Raw genomic sequence first — 20903 nt, forward strand, 5'->3', positions numbered from 1 at the left:
TCTTTTCTAACCCTGGCCTGAGCCAGGGTGTGACGGGGAGCTCAACCTACCTTCCTTCCTGTATCTCTGTGCCAAGCCTCCAGGGCCAGATAAAAGTGCTGCTTCTGTGAGTTTCAGTTTCCCCATCCATGAAATGGAGAGTTGACTACCTCCCTCCCAGGTGTTTGTATGGATGGCCTAAGCTAATGTAATAAAGCAACTGCCCGTGATACCCAGAAACTGCTCCATGTCTGCCTGTCAGTGGTCTGCCCCTGCCCAGCTCTGCCAGGAAGTTCCCCTTGGTTGTCACTGGCTGGGGAGGCTTCTCCCAGCGTGGACCTCCACTGGGGAGTGTGACCTAGTGGATATCCATGGCTCACCCCCTCGCCTATCCCAGTCCCCGTAACTTACAGCCTCATCTTCCTGCCCCCCGACCAGACTGAGACCAGACCCTGAAGCCCCTGCTCAGCCCTCGCCATTGGCCTTCCTTTTCCTTTCTGTACGCTGGTGTCTGGTCCTCTCTGCGCCTGCCCAACTTCTCAGGGAGGTGCCTCATGGCAGCCCGCCCCTCCGGCCTGGTTTCCTCAGGAAAAGCCTTGGGAGGAAGCAGGGAGGGGGTTGGGAGCTGTGGGGGCCAGACTAACCCAAGCCCTCCCACTGCACTGGCCGCCATGGGGCTGGGGCTCCTGTTCCTTCTGCTGCTGCTCTGGACTCGGGGGACCCAGGGGTCTGAGCTGGACCCCAATGGGCGGCACGTCTGCATGGCCAGCAGGTGGGTCTTCTGGGGGTTTGATGGGGGGGGAGGAGGACATGAGGAAAGAGGGGCTAAAGCGAGAGGGGCTCGGGGACAGCCTAGTGGGTAGTGGGGGCAGATGGTGGGATGGCCAGGGACAGAGCGGGAAGGGGTCGGGGACACGGGGGCTGTGACCCTTGGCCAGGCCTGCCCGATGGGGCTGAGGCAGCATCCCATGTCTCAGGGAGACAGTGATCCACCTGCGGAGCCAGGCTGCCCCCCGGCTGACCCCTCTCTGCCCCACAGCCCCTCTGCTGAGCTCCATTGCTGCCCAGGCTGGAGGCAGAATGATCGAGAATGCACCACCCGTGAGTAGCCAGGATGCACCCCCCACCGGAGGAGAAGGGAGGACAGAGCCCAGTGACCCTTCCTTCCTACCCTCCTGGGGTCTGTTTGCCCTCCTGAGCCCTAGAGCTAGGGTCCATGCCGTGACCCAACCCCCCAGCCCTGGGGAAACAGCTCTTGAGGGGGACAGGCCACCGGGAGTCAGTGAAAGGAGCAGAGTGTCCCCTGGCCGCACCCCAGTCCTTCCAACCTGGGTGGGGTGTTTTTCAGCCATCTGCGAGGGGCTGGACGTCTGCCGGGAAGACGAGGTATGTGTGAAACCAGGCCTCTGTCGATGCAAACCTGGATTCTTCGGGGCCCGGTGCAACTCGCGTGAGTCCTGAGTCTCCTGAAGGATGAGGTTGCCGGGCAGGACTGGGGGAGAGGGGAGGCAAAGCTTGTAGGAATGTAATCTTAGAACAGCAGGGCCAGAATCCCTCCAAGCTTCGCTGAGGAGACTGAGGTCGAGACAGGAAGTGACGCACTCTAAGGGGATGTCCTGAGTCATCTGGTTTTTATCCCACCCACAGAGCCCTCCCACAGGTTCAGTTCTGGGCCATTCATCTTCCCTTTCAACTTCCGGAAAGATGCTGTGGATCCCCGTTAACTGCAGAATGGATGCATTCTTGGTCTCCCCGTATGCGCGTGTGGAGGGTGACTGGAATGTCCTTCCTCTCTGGCAGAAAGTGGGGCATGGGAGAGGGGTTGGTGGGCAGTTTAGCCAGAGGGCAGCCTGGCTAGGAGTCAGGGTTGAGAGGAGACACTGGGGGGAATGTGGCTTCTTCTTCGACCCGGATGGGCAGCATCCAGGCGGGGGAAGACACAATGGGGGAACCCAATGAAAGGGAGGAGGGGCATAAATGAAGGCACACCCACTTCTGTGTGACTCTGGGCAAGGCCCTTTGCCACTCGTGATCTTTTTTTTTTATTATTATTTTTTTGCTGTACGCGGGCCCCTCACTGCTGTGGCCTCTCCCGTTGCGGAGCACAGGCTCCGGACGCGCAGGCTCAGCGGCCACTGCTCACGGGCCTAGCCGCTCCGCGGCATGTGGGGTCTTTCCGGACCGGGGCAAGAACCCGTCTCCCCTGCATCGGCAGGCGGACTTTCAACCACTGCGCCACCAGGGAAGCCCATACACTCGTGATCTTTAAGTGTGTTCTGGAATGTGGAAGTGGGAGGCTGGGCCAGTGGTAAGGATTTGTGTAGTTCAGAGTCTGGGGCAGGAAGTAAGCTGTGCCCCAGGAGGACAGGCTGTCCCCGGCTCTTAGAGGGCGGGCCCGGCTCCCCACCTCTTCCTTGTGGAAGGGGGCGCAGGGCGAGGATCCGTGGTGCCTGACCCTGAGCCCGTTGACCCCCTTCCCTTCCCCCCACCCCGCAGGCTGCCCGGGCCAGTACTGGGGCCCCGACTGCCGGGAGAGCTGCGCCTGCCACCCGCACGGCCAGTGCGAGCCGGCCACGGGCGTGTGCCACTGCCAATCCGACCGCTGGGGCGACCGCTGCGAGTTCCCGTGCGCCTGCGGCCCCCACGGGCGTTGCAACCCCGAGACCGGCGCGTGCCGCTGCGAGCCCGGCTGGTGGTCGCCCACGTGCCGCCGCCCGTGCCAGTGCAACCCGGCGGCGGCGCGCTGCGATCAGGCCACCGGCTCCTGCCTGTGCGAGCCGGGCTGGTGGGGCCGCCGCTGCAGCTTCCGCTGCGCCTGCCACGGCTCGCCGTGCGCGCAGGAGTCGGGCCGCTGCGCCTGCCGGCCCGGCTGGTGGGGCTCCGAGTGCCGGCAGCCTTGCGAGTGCGTGCGCGGCCGCTGCAGCGCCGCCTCCGGCCTGTGCACATGCCCGCCCGGCTTCCGCGGCGCGCGCTGCGAGCTGCCCTGCCCCGCAGGCCGCTACGGGCTTCAGTGCCGCGATAGGTGAGCCGGGGCAACGGGGTATGCGGGAGAGAAGGGAGGGAGGAGGGCGTGAGAAGGAAGAGGAGAGAACGGGAGGGAAAGGGGATGAGCCGGGGGCGCAGGGAGAATGTTGCGCAGAAACAGACAAGGATGGGGTGAAAGGAGAAAAAGAGTCCCTCGACGCCCTAAAGCCCAGCCTCGCCCACCACTTTCATCCGCTTACTGTTAAACAAAATACTACTACTAGCAAGCCGTAGAAACAGATAAAGAATCAACATTGTGGCAAACGGATTGCAAGGTCCCTCTGAAACTCAATGGCTTTCAAACTTTGACCAGTTCCACCCACAGTAAGAAATGTTTTACCTCCCATTCATATATAATATATGATGCGATATATATTAACTGAAGTAAAAACTTAACCAGACAACACACATATGTACACCGAAATGTTTTCTATTCTCCCTCTCTCTCTCTTTCTTTTAATACTGGTCAGGATCTGCTAAATTGATTTTATGAACTCCCTTCCTCGCCCTACTAATGAGTCTGATCGAAGCACGTGATCCCAGATAATTAAGTCTCTGGAGGGGAAAACTTCAAGTAAGGATCAATGAGATATTAAGATAAGATAAACCTTATTGGAAAAGTTGCTAAAAGAGTAGATCTTACGTGTTCTCATCACCAGGAAAAAACCTTTTTTTTCCGCTTTTTGGTGTCCATATGAGATGACGGATGTTAACTAAACTTTTATTGGTAATCGTGTCACAGTATGTATGTGAGAAGGTCATTATGCTGCACACTTGAAACTTATACAGTGCTGGATGTCAATTATAACTCAATAAAACTGGAAAAAATGTAAGATAAAATTCTAGTGGTGAAAACAGACATTTTATGCGTTTTCATAATGCATAAAATGGCATAGAGGATACACTACTGAAAACTGCTCACGCCAGACCTCCGAGATGGCATGGGTGGAATGGGGGAAGGGGAAAAGGGGAGGAGGGGAACCCTGGGCAGAAGGGAAGCAGAGACTGAGGTCGTAACTTGGCTTCCCTGGCTGGGCTGGGAGCTCCTGGTGACTCTGGGACTCAGGGAAGGATGGGGCTCAGAACCAGGGGTTAGGAAAAGGCTGGAATCCTACTAGAGCCCACAGAGGTAGTCTGCCCAGCCTCTTTGTTGTACAACACGGGGCAGCTGAGGCTCGAACCTGCCTGAGTGGCCCAGCTGGCACCGGGAGGCTCTCCTAGTGTTGCATGTACTCTTTCTCTTCCCAGCTGTGGCCACTGCAAGCAGAATGAGCCATGTTCTGCAGACACAGGTAGCTGCGAGTCCTGCGAGCCGGGCTGGAATGGGACTCAGTGCCACGAGCCCTGCCCTCCTGGCACCTTTGGCGAGAGCTGCAGGCAGCAGTGCCCCCACTGCCGGCTTGGGGAGGCCTGCCAGCCAGACACCGGGCACTGTCGACATTGTGACCCTGGCTGGCTGGGGCCCAGGTGAGGGGGCCAGCCTGCTCAGGGTGAGGGTATACCTTCCTTCTAGATCCTCACCACAGCGGCTCCCTCAGGGAGAGCGGCCTCCTCCCGCAACGCATACATTCACACAGCCCTGGGGGCCCGCCTCCTGGGGAAGACTGAGGTGCGAGAGATGGGTGCTAATGGGGCCCTGGGCACAGTTTTCCTCCAGCTCCCTCACCACTCAGGCTTCCCGCCCTCTTCTCGTCCAGGGATCTGTAGTCTGTCACCTACTGGGTCTGGCCTCAAATTCAAGGCCCTGTTTGCACCTGAGCTTCACTGCTGAAAAGTAGACAACTGGGTCTCTGAATCTACAAGTGTGGGCAGATGGGTGAGGCCCCTCTGTGGGGTCCAGGCCTGCCCTGCTCCCCATTCTGAGTCTTGCCTCACCTCAGGTGTGAAGACCCCTGCCCGACTGGCACCTTTGGGGAGGGTTGTGGCTCTACCTGCCCCACCTGTGTCTGGGGGGCCTGTGATGCTGTGACTGGGGAGTGTGTCTGCAACGCCGGCTACTGGGGGCCCAGGTGAGGACTGGGGCCCTGGAAGGAGGCAGGGGCCTAGGTCGGGCCTCTGTGCAATCTGCTTCCCAAACTTCCCTTCCTGGGCTTCTCCATCTCCCAGATTCCCACCCAGCATCCTCATAACTAAGAAGTTATTCCTCTTGTGGGGTCTGCATCTTCCAAAGGAGGGTCAGAGTGATGCTTAATCTAAAAGGCCTGGCTCCTGAACTAGAAGTTACTTAGGAGGAGGGCGCCAAACCCCACTGTTGTTTCCCTAAGGTCTTCAGGTGGCAAAAACATAATCAGTGTTACTATCTCCAATGTCAGGTTTTTCCCACCTATAGGATAGAATGTAGCATCAACTGGAAGAGACCTCATTTTAGAGAGGAGAGAACCGAGGCCCAGAGAGTTAGGGGCAGGGCTGGGGATGGCTCAGACCTCCAAACCCTGAGGAAGTGTCTCTGGATTCCATTGGCATCTTGCTTATTTCACATTAGCGCCAGGTGGGCAAGGGATGAGGGTCATGAGAGGTGGGCCCTGACTGAGGCTTACACCCTGGGGGGCCTGGGAGCCAGGGGGCAGTTTGTGGGTGGTCTCTCTGGAAGATGGGCTTGGGGGCTAAGGGATTCTTCCAAACACTGCTAGGGGTGCTTAGAATGTGGCTGAGAGGTCAGAGGAATCTGCGTGGACATCATCCGGGGAAGTCTGTATGGCAGGGGGTGGGAAGCAGTGCCCAGAAATTTACCCTCCCCTGTGCCCTGCCCACCTCCACGCCTTCTCACCCAGCCTTCAGCCTGTCTCTCCTGTCACCCCAAAGCTGCAACACTTCGTGCCCATCTGGCTTCCACGGAAACAACTGCTCTGTTCCCTGCGAATGTCCAGAGGGAAGCTGCCACCCTATCTCTGGGGCCTGCCAGCTGGGTAAGGTGGAAAGAAGGGCACAGGGAGAAGTAACCGGGGAAAGAGTGGCCCTTTACGTGGGCTCCGGGGCCTCATTACTTGCCAGAGAGGCTGGGCCCTCTTCAGAGATGTTCTCTTTACTTGAAATCTGTATGGGTGCTTTGGGACCCCCTGAAGATGTGACAGAGCCTCTGTCCCCTGGGAAACCAGGCTAGCACCCAGGAAATGAGCGGACAGGGCCGGACACCGGGATGTCTCATCGGGCCCGAGAACTGAGGGCAAGAGTTTGCAGAAGAGGCCGTGGACCATCGGGAGAGGACCAGTGGGGAGGCTGCCTGGAGGAGGGGGCCTCCAGGCTGAGCAGAGTCTACATCTCTTAGAAGAGCGGGAGGGGCCCACAGGTGGAAGGTTCCCAGGATCTCCCCAGAGTAGGCAGTTCAGAGCCAGAGATGAGACGTGATGTATGGGAGACAACATGGCCCTGAAGAGTCGCCCGTCCCTGGCTCTCCCTAGGATCTAATGGTCAGGATGCCGCCCTCCTTGCGGGCATTCTTGTGCCTCTGCTGCTTCTCCTCCTGGCCATCGCCTGCTGTGCTTGCTGCTGCTGGGCTGCCCGGTTGGATCCCAAGGACAGGTGAACCCTGGCCCCTTCCTTCCCGATTCCACAGCTCAGGCCATGGGTGGAAGCAAGGTGGCATCTGGTTTCCTTTCAGGGGTGGGGATGGGCTGGCCTTGTCACACACGTAGGTCAGAGGTAACGAGGTAGCTGGCAGTGGCTGTGGCCTGGAGACACCAGGTCAGCCATCTGCCCTCCTCAGAAGCCTTCAGTGGGGGAGGTTCTGAGTCACGCGTGAGCCGGGGTCCCCGGGCACCAGGATGGCAGAAGGCAGAAGCAACGGGACAGCTCTGGGCAGGGAGGGGAAGAGACCAGGCCTCAGAAGGGAGAGTGCCATAAAAGCCCGAGCAGTGGTTTAGCAGAGAATGTGGCTTTTCGAGAAAAGGAGAGGCGAGGAGGGATTTGAGCTTGCGGGCTGCTGTGGGGAAGCGGGGAATATTCCTTGCACAGAGCTTTGTTCCTTTACAAAATCTCTTCGTACTTCTCAGCACCTTGGAGGCTCACAGCAGCATGGAGGTTTGGAGCGGGGCACGTGGGGCAGGAGGATTAGCATTCTCAATTCCCAGGAGGACAAGGTGACCCAGCTAGTCACTGGCACGGGCAGAGCCCGTGGCCGGTTCTCTGGACTCTTGGTTTTGTCCTGTGTGCTCGTATTAGTTCACGCACTACCCCTTGATCGTGTCCCCCTCTGTGCTGTGGGGCATCCTCAGACCAGCAGACCCAGTAGCCTCCCCGCGACCCCGGGCATAGAGCCTGGAGGTGGGGAGAAGCCCCTCACAGGAAGACCAGGACATGTGCACAGACTGTCTGAGGAATGGTAATGATTGAAGCTGTCACTTCCAGCTTCGGGGCGGGGACAAGAGTGGGCTTCCTGGAGGTGGTGTCACTTCCAGAAAGATAGGTGAGCTGGGCTCAGCTGGGATGATAATAACACACTGCTGCATTTTGGGGCAGCCCCACCAGGTAGCTGGTGCTGTGCTGGGTCCTGAAAGAAGTTCTGATAGATAGCAGTTGTCCCCATTTTACGGATGAGGAAGCTGAGGCCCAGAGAGGCAAAGTCTGAGCCACAGTTGCTGCCTCGTGACTCTGGAGCCACGCTGCCCTCTGCGACAGGCCCAGATCTCAGGGTCAGTAGTTTGGACTTTACTCTGTAGTCATAGAGAGTCACTGAAGTAGACACAGTCACTCTGTCACACGAATCCCGGGACCAGAATGGTCCTGGCCCTTTTCTGCTGCCCCCGGCCCGCCCCAACCGGGGTCTCCCTCACTGACGACTCTCCCGTGCCCTCAGGCCAGTGAGAGATGGAACCGCTATGTCCAGGATGAAGCTGCAGGTCTGGGGGGCACTGACCTCCAGCCTGGGCTCTGCACTGCCCTGCGGTTCCCTCAGCAGCCACAAGCTTCCCTGGGTGACAGGTAAGTGGGTGCTGAGGGTCAGGGGCTGCAAGGGGACAGGGCTTCCCCTGGGGCTCTGCGCCTGACCTAGAGCCTCCCCCTGCCGCTTCAGTCTCGCACCATGATCCGGAGATCCCCTTCAACCATAGCTTCATCGAACCGCCCTCGGCTGGCTGGGCCTCAGACGACTCCTTCTCTACTGATCCCGAGTCTGGAGAAGAGGACGAGGATCCTGCCTACTGCGTGCCACCCCAAGAAGGTAGCCCCCAAACAGCCCACTCAGCCCCTGAGCAGCCCTGCTCATCACAGCCTCTCCTTTATTCCTTCAGCAAACGTGTATCAAGCTCCCATTCCATGCCCTTCACAGTTCCTGGCAGTGGGATGCAGTAAAGAACAAGATAGATTCCTGTCCTCCCCAAGCCTGTAGTCTGGTGGGCAGTAATCAGACACATGTGGGACAGAGTGATACATGCTTTCATGGGGGACATGCAGGTCAGGGCTCGGAATCCAGCCACGTCAGGGATGACTGGAGTCAGGGAAGATGTCTCGGTGTTAGTGGTATTGGAGTTGAGGCTGGCAGAGTCAGTAGGAATTAGCCCTGGGAAAGTTAGGGAGAGTTGGGAATGATGTTTCAGGAAGAGCGAACAGTATACCCAAAGGCCCAGAGGTAAGAGGGACATGGCCATGTGGCGCTGAAGGAGTTTTAGCATGGTTAGAGTGTGACATTAGTGCAAAGTAGGGTGGGTGGTGAGAAAAGAGGATAGAAGCAGTAGCATCTGCCTGAATAGGCCCTTCCCCTGCCTCTCTGCATCCTCACCCTCTCCCTTGCCCCATCTGAGGGGCCTCCTGGAAGATGCTGAGCTGGGTAAGCAGGATGGATTGGGGTAGCCAGCCCAGGTTTGGCCAAGCTCTTCTGTCTCCTTTGCCAGGGATGGTCCCTGTGGCCCAAGCAGAGTCACCAGAGGCCAGCCTGACCGGAGGTCCCTTCCCTCCCCCTGAGGATGCCTCCACGCCGTTTGCCATCCCGCGCACTTCCAGCCTAGCTCGGGCCAAGCGGCCATCAGTCTCCTTTGCTGAAGGCACCAAGTTTGCACCACAGAGTTGCCGAGGCTCCGGGGAGCTCTCCAGCCCTCTCCATAAGCCCAAGAGGCTCTCCCGGGGGGGCCAGCCAGGTCCGGAAAGCCAGGAGGCCGAAGAGTCCACAGGCCCAGAGCAAGCAGAAATGAACGGGGCCCCTTCTGGTGCCGCCAGCCCCAGGGATTCAGCCACTGGCCGCCGCCGGCTCCCGCTTAGTGGCCGGACGGTGGCTGAACGCGTGGAAGCCATTGAGGGCAGTGTCCAGGAGAGTGCGGGCTCTGTGACCACAATCTACATGCTGGCAGGGACACCCCGGGGATCTGAGGGTCCCGTCCGGTCTGTCCTCCGCCGTTTTGGTAGCTTCCAGAAAGGCCAGGCAGAGCCTAAGGTCAAGAGTGCCATCCCCAAGCCTCCACGCCGGGCCCTGAGTCGGAACAAGGGCAGCCCAGGGCTGGCCTCTGGCTCTGCCCATCAGAGCTCCAGCTCAGCCCCAAGTGAGGAGCTGACTGGGGCCTTGGAGTCTGCAGGGACTGGGCCAGAGGAAGTGGCCAGGGGGCTAGGGGATGGCATCAAGAGCTCAGGGAGGGGCCAGGAGTTGGTCCCTGAGGGTGGTCCCCTAGAACAGGATCCCCAGAAGCTGGCTGACGAGGAAGGGCAGGAGGAGCCCCAGTATGAGAATGTCGTACTCACCTCTGGGCCACCAGAGCCCTGAGGACCTTGAATTTCGTGAGTGGGAAGACTGTGGATGGTGCTTAGGCATCCGAACTGCCCCGAATTAGATGGTGTTTTGTGCTGGGAAAAGATCCCAGGGCCAGGAAAGACACGCTGGAGCCCCTGCACTTCCACCGGGACATGTCAGAGCTGGAGGCCGGTTGGCTCTGGCCCTGGCCATGCTCTGGGAGTGGGTCTGGAAGGCCTGGGCAGAGACCCCACAGGATGGGGTCAGGAAGGGGAAAGAGATGGCTGCAGGGACTTTTTCTCTGTTGCCCTGTACTCTGTTTGCCCCCAAAGGCTATTCTTTCCTTCATTTGCAAAACATTTTTCTGAAATGGGAAACAACCTAAATGTTTGATGCTGAAAGATTAATTAAAGAGCTATTCCTTATGAAAGGTTCCTAAACAACCATAATAAATCAGGTTGTGTAAGAATATTTAATATGGGAGCATGTTCACACTATCCTGCTACGTGTAAAAAGTAAGTTTTCTTTTTACAAATTTCATTCCTTTTGGTCTCAGAATACGTTTAGAATTCTTCCATTTTGTGTTTATTTTGTGACTCTTTTACAGACTTTTTTAAAAAAGATGTATGTGCATAAAAAAGATTTGAAGGGGCTTCCCTGGTGGCGCAGTGGTTGAGAGTCCGCCTGCAGATGCAGGGGACACGGGTTCGTGCCCCGGTCCGGGAAGATGCCACATGCCGCGGAGCGACTGGGCCCGTGAGCCATGGCCGCTGAGCCTGCGCGTCCGGAGCCTGTGCTCCGCAACGGGAGAGGCCACAGCAGTGAGAGGCCTGCGTACCGCAAAAAAAAATTAAAAAAAAAAAGATTTGAGGGAAAGGCACCAAATGGCATTTTTCTCTGGGAGATGAGATTGTGGTAGATATTTATTTTCTTCTTAAATTTTTGCATAATTTGCAAATTTTCTACAGTGAACGTTCTTTTTACTTTTCTCACTGGGTTGAATATTTAAAATTATAATAGGCAATATTCTTCGTTAAAAATAAAAAGTACTAACATTATAGACATGTCTAGAGTAAAAATGAGATTTCTCTTCTCCCCAGAGGATTCTGGGGGATGAGGGAGGGGCCAGACTTAATTTTCACGGAGTGCCTGTTGGTCTAGTTGTGAATAGTTTCCTCACATACTTGAATTAGCCAGTCAGGAAATAAAGAGCAAGTCCCTCCGTCCCAGTGTGCAGAGAATCTCATGAACAGGTTAGAGGCTTCCTTTCAAATGTTTTTCTGTGCGCATGAAAATAAAACAACATACTGTTCTGCAATTTGCTTTTTTACTTAACAATATAACCTGGCTATCTTTTGATGTCAGTAAATATAAAGCTACCTCTTTTTATAAAAAATGGCTGCATGGGATTCCATCATGTGGAAATAACACAGGTTATTTAAACCATCCCCTGCCTATGGGGATGTGGGTTGTTTCTAATTGTTTTGATACAATAAATGATGCAGTGGACAACTCGGTCTACATTTCCTTTTGCATCAGTGCTAGGTTTTCTGTAGAAGAGCTTCCTGGAGGTGGAATTGCTGGGTTATGGGGTAAGAAAATTAAACATTTGAGTATTTACTCCAATTGGCCCTCCAAAAAAAGTTGAATGGCTTTGTGTTCTCATAAATTATGTTGGCATCTATTCCCCACACCCAATCTGATAGGTTAAAAGTGATATCTCATTATTTTAGCACACACAAAAAATAACTAAAGTAATAACATTTTTAATTATTAAAAAGTTAAACTCTTTGTACAGATAAAAGTTTTGGGTTTTGTTTTTTGGCCGTGCCAAGCAGCTTATGGGATCTTAGTTCCCCGACCAGGGGTTGAACCTGGGCCCTCAGCAGTGAGAGCGCAGAGTCCTAACCACTGGACAGCCAGGGAATTCCCCAGATAAAAGTTTTTTGTTTGTGGGGTTTCTGTTGTTGTTAAGTATCTTCTTTTTTTTATATATATAATGTTAATTTTTTTCTTTTTTCTTTTTTTTATTATTTTTGGCTGCGTTGGGTCTTCATTGCTGTGTGTGGGCTTTCTCTAGTTGCGGTGAACTGGAGCTACTCTTCCTTGTGGTGTGCAGGTTTCTCATTGTGGTGGCTTCTCTTGTTGTGGAGCACGGGCTCTAGGCACGTGGGCTTCAGTAGTTGCAGCATGTGGGCTCAGTAGTTGTGGCACATGGGCTTAGTTGCTCCGCGACATGTGGGATCTTCCCAGCCCGGGGATCGAATGTGCGTCCCCTGCATTGGCAGGCAGATTCTCAACCACTGCGCCACCAGGGAATGCCTGTTTGTGTTTTTTAACTATCAGAAATGGTATGATTCGTGCACCCAGTGTTCACAGCAGCACTATTTACAATAGCCAGGACATGGAAGCAACATCAGTATCCATCAATAGATGAATGGATAAAGAAGGTGTGGCCTAGGACTTCAGGTTCGAGCCCTGGTCCGGGAAGATCCCAAATGCCATGGAGCACCTAAGCCCATGAGCCACAGTTACTGAGCCAGCACTCTAGAGCCCGTGAGCCACAATTACTGAGCCCACGTGCCACAACTACTGAAGCCCGTGCGCCTAGAGCCTGTGCTCTACAAAAAGAGAAGCCACCGCAATGAGAAGCCCACGCACTGCAACGAAGAGTTGCCCCCTCTCACAGCACCTAGAGAAAGCCTGCACACAGCAAGGAAGACCCAACCCAGCCATAAATAAATAAATAAATTTTAAAAAAAGAAGACGTGGTCTATATACAATGGAATATTACTCAGCCATAAGAAAGAATGAAGTATTGCCATTTGCAGCAAAATGGATGGACCTAGAGATTATCATAGTAATTGAAGTAAGTCAGACAAAGAAAAATATCAAATGAGATCACTTACATGTGGAATCTAAAAAAAAATACAAATGAACTTATCTACAAAAGAGAAATAGACTCACAGACATAAAGACAAGATTAAGGTTACCAAAGGGGAGGGAGGGAGGGATAAATTAGGAGTATGGGATTAATATATATACACTACTATATATAAAATAGATAAACAACAAGGTCCTACTGAATAACACAGGGAACTATATTCAATATCTTGTAATACACTGTAGTGAAAAAGAATCTGAAAAAGAATACATATATATATTGGGAATTTTCTGGCGGTCCACTGGTTAGGGCTCCATGCTTCTACTGCCGGGGACAAGGGGTTCGATCCCTAGTCAGGGAACTAAGAACCCACATGCCGTGCTGCACAGCCAAAAAAAAGAATATATATATATATATATAAAATTGAATCACTAAAAAAAGTGCAAAAAATAATCATTAAAATGTGAATTCTATGATTATTCTAAGACTAAGCTTCTTTTCATATCTTTAAAGTTATTTGTATTTTTCCTATAGATGATTTGGTTATATTCTTTCCCCAATTTTATTTTTCTTTTTTTTTCTGAATTAATTAATTAATTTATTTTTGGCTGCATTGGGTCTTTGTTGCTGTGCACGGGCTTTCTCTAGTTGCGGCAAGCGGGGGCTACTCTTCGTTGCGGTGCACGGGCTTCTCATTGCAGTGGCTTCTCGTTGCAGAGCACGGGCTCTAGGCGTGCAGGCTTCAGTAGTTGTGGCATGCAGGCTCAGTAGTTGTGACTCGCGGGTTCTAGAGTGCAGGCTCAGTAGTTGTGGTGCACGGGCTTAGTTGCTCCACGGCATGTGGGATCTTCCTGGACCAGGGCTTGAACCCGTGTCCCCTGCATTGCAGGTAGATTCTTAACCACTGCACCACCAGGGAAGCCCTTTCCCCGATTTTCAATTGAGGTGTTCATTTTTTTCTCATTGATTTATAAGTGCCTTTATATCAAGGATATTCTTTTTTATTTTTATTTAATTTTTTTTATTGGGATACAGTTGTTTTACAATGTTGTGTTAGTTTCTACTGTACAGCGAAGTGGAGTTCCCTGTGTGCTATACAGCAGGCAGTTTCTCATTAGTTATCTATTTTATATATATTAGTGTATATATGTCAATCCCAGTCTCCCAATTCATCCCACCTCCACTTCCCCACTTGGTGTCTATACGTTTGTTCTCTACATCTGCGTTTCTATTTCTGCTCAAGGATATTAATTCTTCGCCCAGTTTGTAATTGGTCTTTAATGCTGTTTATAGTTTCTTTCTTCTTTTTCTCCATAGAAATTAAAAGTTTAAATTTAGACAAGTCTTTTTGTTTTTGACTTCTGGGTTTAATGTCACGCATAATGGAAAGATGGAAAGGCTTTCTCTACCTTAAAATCAGTGAAATAATCTTCTACATTTTCTTTTAGTACTTTAATGGTTATTTCTTTATGAATTTTTAATTGAAGTATAGTTGATGTACAATATAGTGATTCACAATTCTTAAAGGTTATGCTCCATTTATAGTTATTATAAAATATTGGCTACATTCCCTGTGTTGAGCAACATATCCTTGTAGCTTATTTTATACATAATAATTTATTTCTTTATGATTTGCCAGCAGTGCTGGTGTGTTGCCTTTAACACTGCTGACAAAAAGACTGAAAAAAACCCCAAACCCAGAGAATTCCCTGGTGGTCCAGTAGTTAGGACTTTGCACTTTCACTGTCCTGACCCGGGTTCAATCCCTGGTTGGGGAACTAAGATCCCACAAGCCACAAGGCTCGGCCAGAACAAACAAACAAACAAAAACCCAGAATTTCATTCAAATTAGACTTGGATTCAAATCTCAGTTCTGACATACTTGTTTTGTGACTTTGGAAATGTTACTTAAAACTTGTTTTTTCATCTGAAAAATGCGGATATGGCTATATCCCAGGTTATAGTAGGGATTAAATGACAAAGTATGTAAAGCACCTAGTAAATATTTGACTCTCAATAAAGGTTCATTATTATTGGCATTACATCATTCTCCCAGTTTTGAATCCTTTGTCCCTAGAAGCTGACACCTTTCTCCTCTTCATTTATTCATGTTTTCATTCAACAAACTTATATTGTGCATCTGCTTTGTGCTTTCTTCTGTATTAAGGGCTGGTTAATACAGAATACAATATAATACAATACAAAGCTGAATAAGACACAGTTCGTGCCTCCAAAGAGTTCATAGTCAATGGGAAAAGGGAGAGACAAACAGATGAACAGATTGTAAAACAAAGCAATCAGTGGACAAAGATAATGGAGAATATCGTGAGTAGTAGTTAGGGAAGACTTCCTGGAGGAGGTGCTGTTCCAGAAGGGACTACGTTTGAGGGTCAGAGGTGAAAGAACAGCACCTGCAGAACTACAAGCAATTCCATGTGACTGGAACATCTTAAGTCAGCCAGGGTGGGGGAGGAGCCTGTGTAGGTCAGGTTGGAGAACTTGAACTTTATCCTGCAGGACAAATGGTAAAGAGTTTCCGAGGCATTTTAGCAGAGGTCAGATTTACATAGCTCACTGGGATGGAGTGCGGTGGAGAGATGGATTTTTGTGGCTGAGATTGGAACCTGGATGTACAGCAGTTGCAGTCATAGACATACATGGGCAAATTAGATAAGCACTTAGGAGATACGGATTGTCTGGGTGGGGTGGGGGTGGGAGGGAGAGGGAGAATAACAGCAGGTACCCAACAAATATTTGTTGAAAAGGTGGTTCACGGTATCTGACTTCAGTAGGTAGTGATGCTGTTATCTGAAAAAGGATGGGAGGAACAGTTTTGGGGGGTGGGGGTGGAGAAAGTGAACTATTTCAGAGATGTGTTTGAAACAGTTTAGAAATGTGTATGGAACAACTGCCTGGAGACAGCCCTCAGGCAGGCGGCTCTAGGAGGGAGGGAGGGAAAGATTGAAGTTAGTCAAGAGACAGTTACAACCCTGTGAGCGGGTGAGATGAACGGGATAGGTAACCAGCCAGGATCCCCCAAGCCCACAATGTCAGGCGTGGTCTGAGCAAGGTTGCCAACGGTGGGTTCACGGCGGCAGGGGGCGCACTCGGACTCAGGGACGTGGAGCAGGAGGCTGCTGGGTCTCCCACAGCCCTGGGATGATAAGGCCAGCTCCCAGAGCATGCCAGAGAGACCAAGCTGAATCTGCGGGAGGCCGAAGGCCTTCCGAAGTTGTTGGCCTAGTGCCTTCGATGGGGGAGATCCTCCAAATGGAGCTGAACCTCCAGGGCCTAGGTTCCATCCCCCTGCCCTGGCAGTTCCTCGGGGCATGTCCAGGTCGCTGATCAGAGCAGGAGCCTGGAGCCCTCCCGACCACGCGCACTTTCCGGGAGACCTGACTTGTGCTTTGCAGTTTGGCACTGCCCACCGCGTCAACCTGCAGGGAGAGCCCTAACCTGAAGGAGATGTCAGGGAATGGGGAGTAAGGGGGTGGAGGTGGTGCCGGGCAGTGGGAATGGGGTGGTCAACTACAGCAGGGAGTACCAAGATGACCGGTCTGGGTGAAGGTCCCCGAGGGGACCAAGGAGAGAGGGAACGGGGTGGGGTCGGGGGGTCAGAGTCTCGATGCGGCACCCGAGGAAACAACGTTCTAGGAGGCAGACAAGCCCCAAACTCCCACCTGGGGATCCCCGAGGTACACCTTCCAGGGACCACCGGGCAGATGGCACCCAGAAATGGGGTCGATGAATCAGGAGAGCAGGGAAGAGGCACACCATGCCTGGATAGAGAGAGGTCAGGGGATCCAGAATGCGCAGACAGCGCCTGGATGAGGGTTACTAGGGGCAGGAGAGCGAGGATTCAGGACACAAAGCCCAAGACAGACAGGATGGCAGCGTTGCGTGGGGAGGCAATGGAAGTGGCGGGAGCGGGACGACTCATGCGGCGCCAGAGCATCGGGCGTGGTGCCCAAGGCACAGGAGAAGTTGGGGAAGACGAAGCCGGCCGGAGGAGAGCGGAGTGCGGGAGCTAGGCTAGGTGAGCGAGGCGGACCGGCGTGCAACTAGGGGAAGTCCGAGGGAGCCGGAACGCCGAGCAGGGGACCCAATCCAGAGACAGGGCTTCGGGGCGAGGCTCTGGAGAGGCGATGGGGCAATGCCTCTGGGGGTTCCCGGCCCGGCTGTGACTCCAGTTTAAAGTACCAGACCAAAAACACCGCCCAACGCAAGACCCGGTGCACCCCCAGCTCCCTTGTTTGTCTCCTAGTCCGGCCGGAACCGGCTTCTGCTCGCAGCGGGGCGGGCAGGTGGCTGCTGATTGGATAAAGCCTGTTTCCAGCCCCCACTCAGCCAATCAGCGTGTGGCAGTGTTTTCTTCTTGGGGTCGGAATAAAAGGGCTGGAATAAAAGGGGGGCAGAAAAGGCGCCGGCCGGGCCCGATACACACCAGTAAGAACCGGGTGAGCTGGATCCGGGGGACCTGGGCCCCGGGCTTGGCTGCTGGGGGGCAGAAGGCGCACGAATAAGGGCGTAGGTTGAAGATGTAAAGAAGAGAGGAAAGGAGAAAGGAGAGAGACTGAATGGATGAGGAGCCTCCAGGAAAGAGTTGACGAATCGAGGAGGGAGCTGGGGGATGGAGGGACGGGGGTCCACTTCCATGGAAACGAGCTAATTGCCGAGGAAACGGCCCCGGATGGGGGTCGCGCGAGAGACTCGCGCCGCCGGTTTGAACCGGCTTCTCCTCTCCCATGCGGGGCTCGCGTGGCCGCAGCGCCTAGCGACCTAGACAGCCGCCAATGGCGCGGCAGTTCCTGTGCCGTCAGGCCAATGAGCGGGCCGTGGGCGGGCCGTTCTGGAACTCCGTGCGCTGATCTTGTGGTTCAGGGAGCCCGGTCTGGGAGAGGGTCTCCAGTGCCGGCGGGCGGGCGCCAGTGAGGGCCCTAGGGAGTGGCAGCCCTCAGGTATGCACCTGCCCAGGTATCCGGACCTCAGGCTGCCTCCCTTGCCAACCCCCAGGCTGTGTCAATCCTTCTGGGAGCCAGGACTAAGTCCACGTCCCTGAGCAGACGTTAGTCCCTTCTTGTTTCCATGCCTCAGTTTCCCTCCGAGTGAGCCGAGGGAGAAGTCTCCCTGTCTGGCCGGGGCGGCTCTCCTGGAGCTGCGGGCAGGCGGCCAAGCCAGCGGCGCAGAGGGTGGCCCAGAGTACGGGCAGGGCTGGGGCTTCCTTGCTGCGCGCACTTGCCTCCCGGGCCGCAGAGGGGTGACAAGCTCCACGCGCTGCGGCAGCGGCCCGGGTTGGCCGACCCGGCTGCATAGTGCCGGGCGCTCACGCCGAGGTCTGTGCGCAGGCGGCTGCAGAGCCGGAGCCCGAGCCGGAGCCGGGCCGCCGCGCCTCGCCTCGCCTCGCCTCGCCTCGCCATGGCGCCCACCCTGGCCACTGCCCATCGGCGCCGCTGGTGGATGGCCTGCACGGCCGTGCTGGAAAACCTCCTCTTCTCGGCAGTCCTCCTGGGCTGGGGCTCGCTGCTCATCATGCTCAAGTCGGAGGGTTTTTACTCCTACCTGTGTACTGAGCCAGGTGAGCCGGGTGTTCGGACTCGGGGTGGTTCCTGGAGTGGGGGCTTTGGGAGAGGGGGGGATGGCGGTGTAGACCCAGCCAGCAAGACCGCCTCACTGCGCAGCACCTCCTAGTTAGCAAAAGGCCCATTTGATCCTCACCCAGCTCACACACACCCACAGTGTGTGCTGGGTACACATCACTGTCCCTGTTTTGTGGCTGAAGAAACTGAGTCTCAGATCTTCTGACTTGTCTGAGGCCGCACAGCTGTAGACTGTAATAGATCCAGAATCCCTAAGTCCAGGGTGTTCTTTCCACCACCTGGGAACATGACTGGACTCCTTTCCTCCCAGTGCCTGGCACATCACTTGCTTTGCAGTAAACATGTTGCTCTCTGACTGTAAGAAAGAGGAACTCCTGACTCAGTAGCTGGGGTGCAGCAGGAGAGAGGAAGTGGCTTGGCCTCCAGCCGGTGGAAGGTTCATCTAGAATCTAGATGTTTTTCTGTCAGGCCATCATGGAGTCTCTAAAAGGCTTTTCGGATACAATTTCTTGTCTATTTTTGCTGCTTTATGATTTTCCAAAGGACATTTCCTCCCACAGGCTGTGAGAACATCTCAGTGGCCTTCTACCCCCATGGGGGTGGGGGGAGGAGAGAGGTAAGGAGGATATTTATGGAAAGGACACTAGGTCTGTCCTCTCCCTTTGCTACACACTGGTGTTGCTGAATGAAGGCTGAGGATGCTTGTCTACAAGAAATCTAACCCCCACGCCTATGTTCACACCTGATGACCTTGTGAAAGGATTCTGAATGCTGAAGGTCAGTGGGGTTCAGCCAATCAGTGGGACCCAAGTGCCTCTCACCCACTACCCTGCTACCCACCTTCCTAGGCAACCTTGATAGGAAATGTTTTCCTCTGCTCTCTGTCCCCAGCAGTGACTACCTAAGGGTTGAACTCAGTAATGTCTCTCCCCAGTACTTTTGTCAGCAGCCCCTGCCCAAGTTCCTTTGGATGGAGATAGCCCAAGTCCGACTCCCTGAATCACACCACTGGCATGCCTTTTTAAAAAATTTTTTTTAAATTAATTTATTTATTTTTGGCTGCATTGGGTCTTCGTTGCTGCGTGCGGCTTTCTCTAGTTGCGGCGCGCGGGGGCTACTCTTCCTTGTGGTGCGGGCTTCTCATTGCGGTGGCTTCTCTTGTTGTGGAGCACGGGCTCTAGGCACATGGGCTTCAGTAGTTGTGGCATGCGGGCTCAGTAGTTGTGGCTCACAGGCTCTAGAGCACAGGCTCAGTAGTTGTGGCACAAGGGCTTAGTTGCTCCGCGGCATGTGGGATCTTCCCGGACCAGGGCTCGAACCCGTGTCCCCTGCATTGGCAGGTGGATTCTTAACCAGTGCGCTGCCAGGGAAGCCCAGCATGCCTTTTTTTTTCTCTAGAGTTCTAACTTTGAGGGAAGAGAAAGCTTTGGACCAGCTCATGCTGCCTGTCAGCCCGTGTAGAACCCTTCCTGGTCTCCTACTCTGATCTTCCTAGGAGATTCCTGAGCATTCCAAGTCACTAGGGAAGCTTCAGCTGGGAGAGGTTAAGGACAGGAAAAAGGGAGGGGATGCTGAGCCTGCCTGAGGGCAGAGAGTATATCATTTATAACCTTTAGCCTTTAGCCACTCAGAAATATTTCCTAATAACCTTAGGGTTCTTGGCAGACCTTTCCCCACATCAGCAAGAAATCTCGGGAGATGGGAGAGCCACTCAGACCTTGTTCCTTAAAAAAGCTTTCTGCTTTGCTCGAGAGATGTTAGGAGATTAATGACTCTCGAAGGGAACAGATTGGAGTGTTAGGCGCCTCCTCTCCCTCCCTCTCTCCTCTCCTTGTAGTTCATGACCCTTCCTGCTTGTCTCTGATGGATTCTTTCAGGCTGCACAGAGGTGTTAAAAAAACAGAAGGAAGCATCACCCCCAGATGAAGCTTTTAGCATCTCATCCAGACTGGAGGACTATTGTAGTCAATTTTTTTTTTTTTTTTTGGACCTACTGTGGTATCAGAAGGTCCGATTCTAGTGTTTTCTCCCCCACATTGTCCACTGATTTATTTTATGGTCTTGGCAGCGCTGGGGCTGGTCACTTCATTCCTGCCTCAGCCTTGGCTTCTTCCTTCTTTGAAGTGGGAGGAGTCCCGGAGATTGTGCCGACGTAGTGCTGAGTTGGTGTTTAAGCCCTTGAGAGGCTTGCCTGGTCCCTCCTGTAAACCAAAGTGAAGGTGAAGGGTCAGGATTGTGGGTTGAACATCAACTTCTTATCCCGTGCCTTTGTTCCTGCCTCTGATTTTGGTTTTTCTGACTATCTGGCAAACCCGCTGACCCAGCATCTGTGGCGGGCAGGCCTGCTGATTCCACACAGCTTATCTCTCTGGCCTCCTTGCTCCTTGTTTCTTGGAGTTGGAGTAACCTGTTGCCTTTTGGGGCCAGGAGTCCCTGTGTCTTGCCTGGCTGGGTGTGCCCGGAGGATTTAGGATCAAGATTTCTGCTTAGGCCTAATATTTTCATGCTTGGGGGACGGCTGAAGTGCAGAGAAGCGGTTAGGCCATTTATTACCTTTATTGACTTCAGCTTGTGAAAAGCTGATCAGTCTACAGCTGACTGAAATGCAAATTTGTCAGCTTTTTGTTGCTTTTAGGACTGACGCTTTGGTTTGTTCTCGAAAGAAAATTTGCCTGAACCTGTTGAAAGGTTCTCAGAACTCTTTCTCGGGACTCCAGCCAGAATCCGGCCACAGACACGGTGTCCGGTTCCAGCATGTCGAGGTGGG

General features: G+C 53.5%; 2 protein-coding genes across 8 annotated transcripts in view; both read left to right on the top strand.

Moving 5' to 3' along the window:
* Positions 1-489: 489 nt before the first annotated feature.
* SCARF1 (scavenger receptor class F member 1) lies at positions 490-10432 on the top strand. Of its 6 annotated transcripts, none has more exons than XM_029211101.1 (12): positions 490-751; positions 1019-1080; positions 1328-1429; positions 2476-3001; positions 4252-4470; positions 4884-5012; positions 5806-5909; positions 6402-6522; positions 6993-7079; positions 7796-7920; positions 8012-8158; positions 8829-10429. In XM_029211101.1, exons 1-12 carry the CDS (start codon positions 534-536, stop codon positions 9686-9688), a joined length of 2700 nt encoding a protein of 899 aa, XP_029066934.1. In that variant the 5' UTR covers positions 490-533; the 3' UTR covers positions 9689-10429. The 6 variants fall into 6 exon arrangements, with proteins under 6 accessions (XP_029066934.1, XP_029066932.1, XP_029066935.1 ...); XM_029211103.1 differs by having other exon boundaries at positions 631-751; positions 957-1080; positions 1328-1750; XM_029211099.1 differs by having other exon boundaries at positions 957-1429; positions 8829-10432.
* A 6540-nt stretch (positions 10433-16972) lies between these two features.
* SLC43A2 (solute carrier family 43 member 2) overlaps positions 16973-20903 on the top strand; it is a 41524-nt gene continuing 37593 nt past the window's right edge. The window contains exons 1-2 of one of the 2 annotated variants that reach the window (XM_029211745.1): positions 16973-16996; positions 17885-18114. In XM_029211745.1, the coding sequence (XP_029067578.1) occupies positions 17955-18114 (160 nt within the window). In that variant the 5' untranslated portion in view covers positions 16973-16996; positions 17885-17954. Of the gene's footprint in view, positions 16997-17884; positions 18115-18181; positions 18753-20903 lie in introns of those variants that run through there. The other variant, XM_029211746.1, reaches the window with a different exon arrangement.

Source organism: Monodon monoceros, unplaced genomic scaffold (genome assembly GCF_005190385.1).
Source record: "Monodon monoceros isolate NGI ecotype Baffin Bay Population unplaced genomic scaffold, NGI_Narwhal_1 Super_Scaffold_9, whole genome shotgun sequence".
NCBI lineage: Eukaryota > Metazoa > Chordata > Mammalia > Artiodactyla > Monodontidae > Monodon > Monodon monoceros.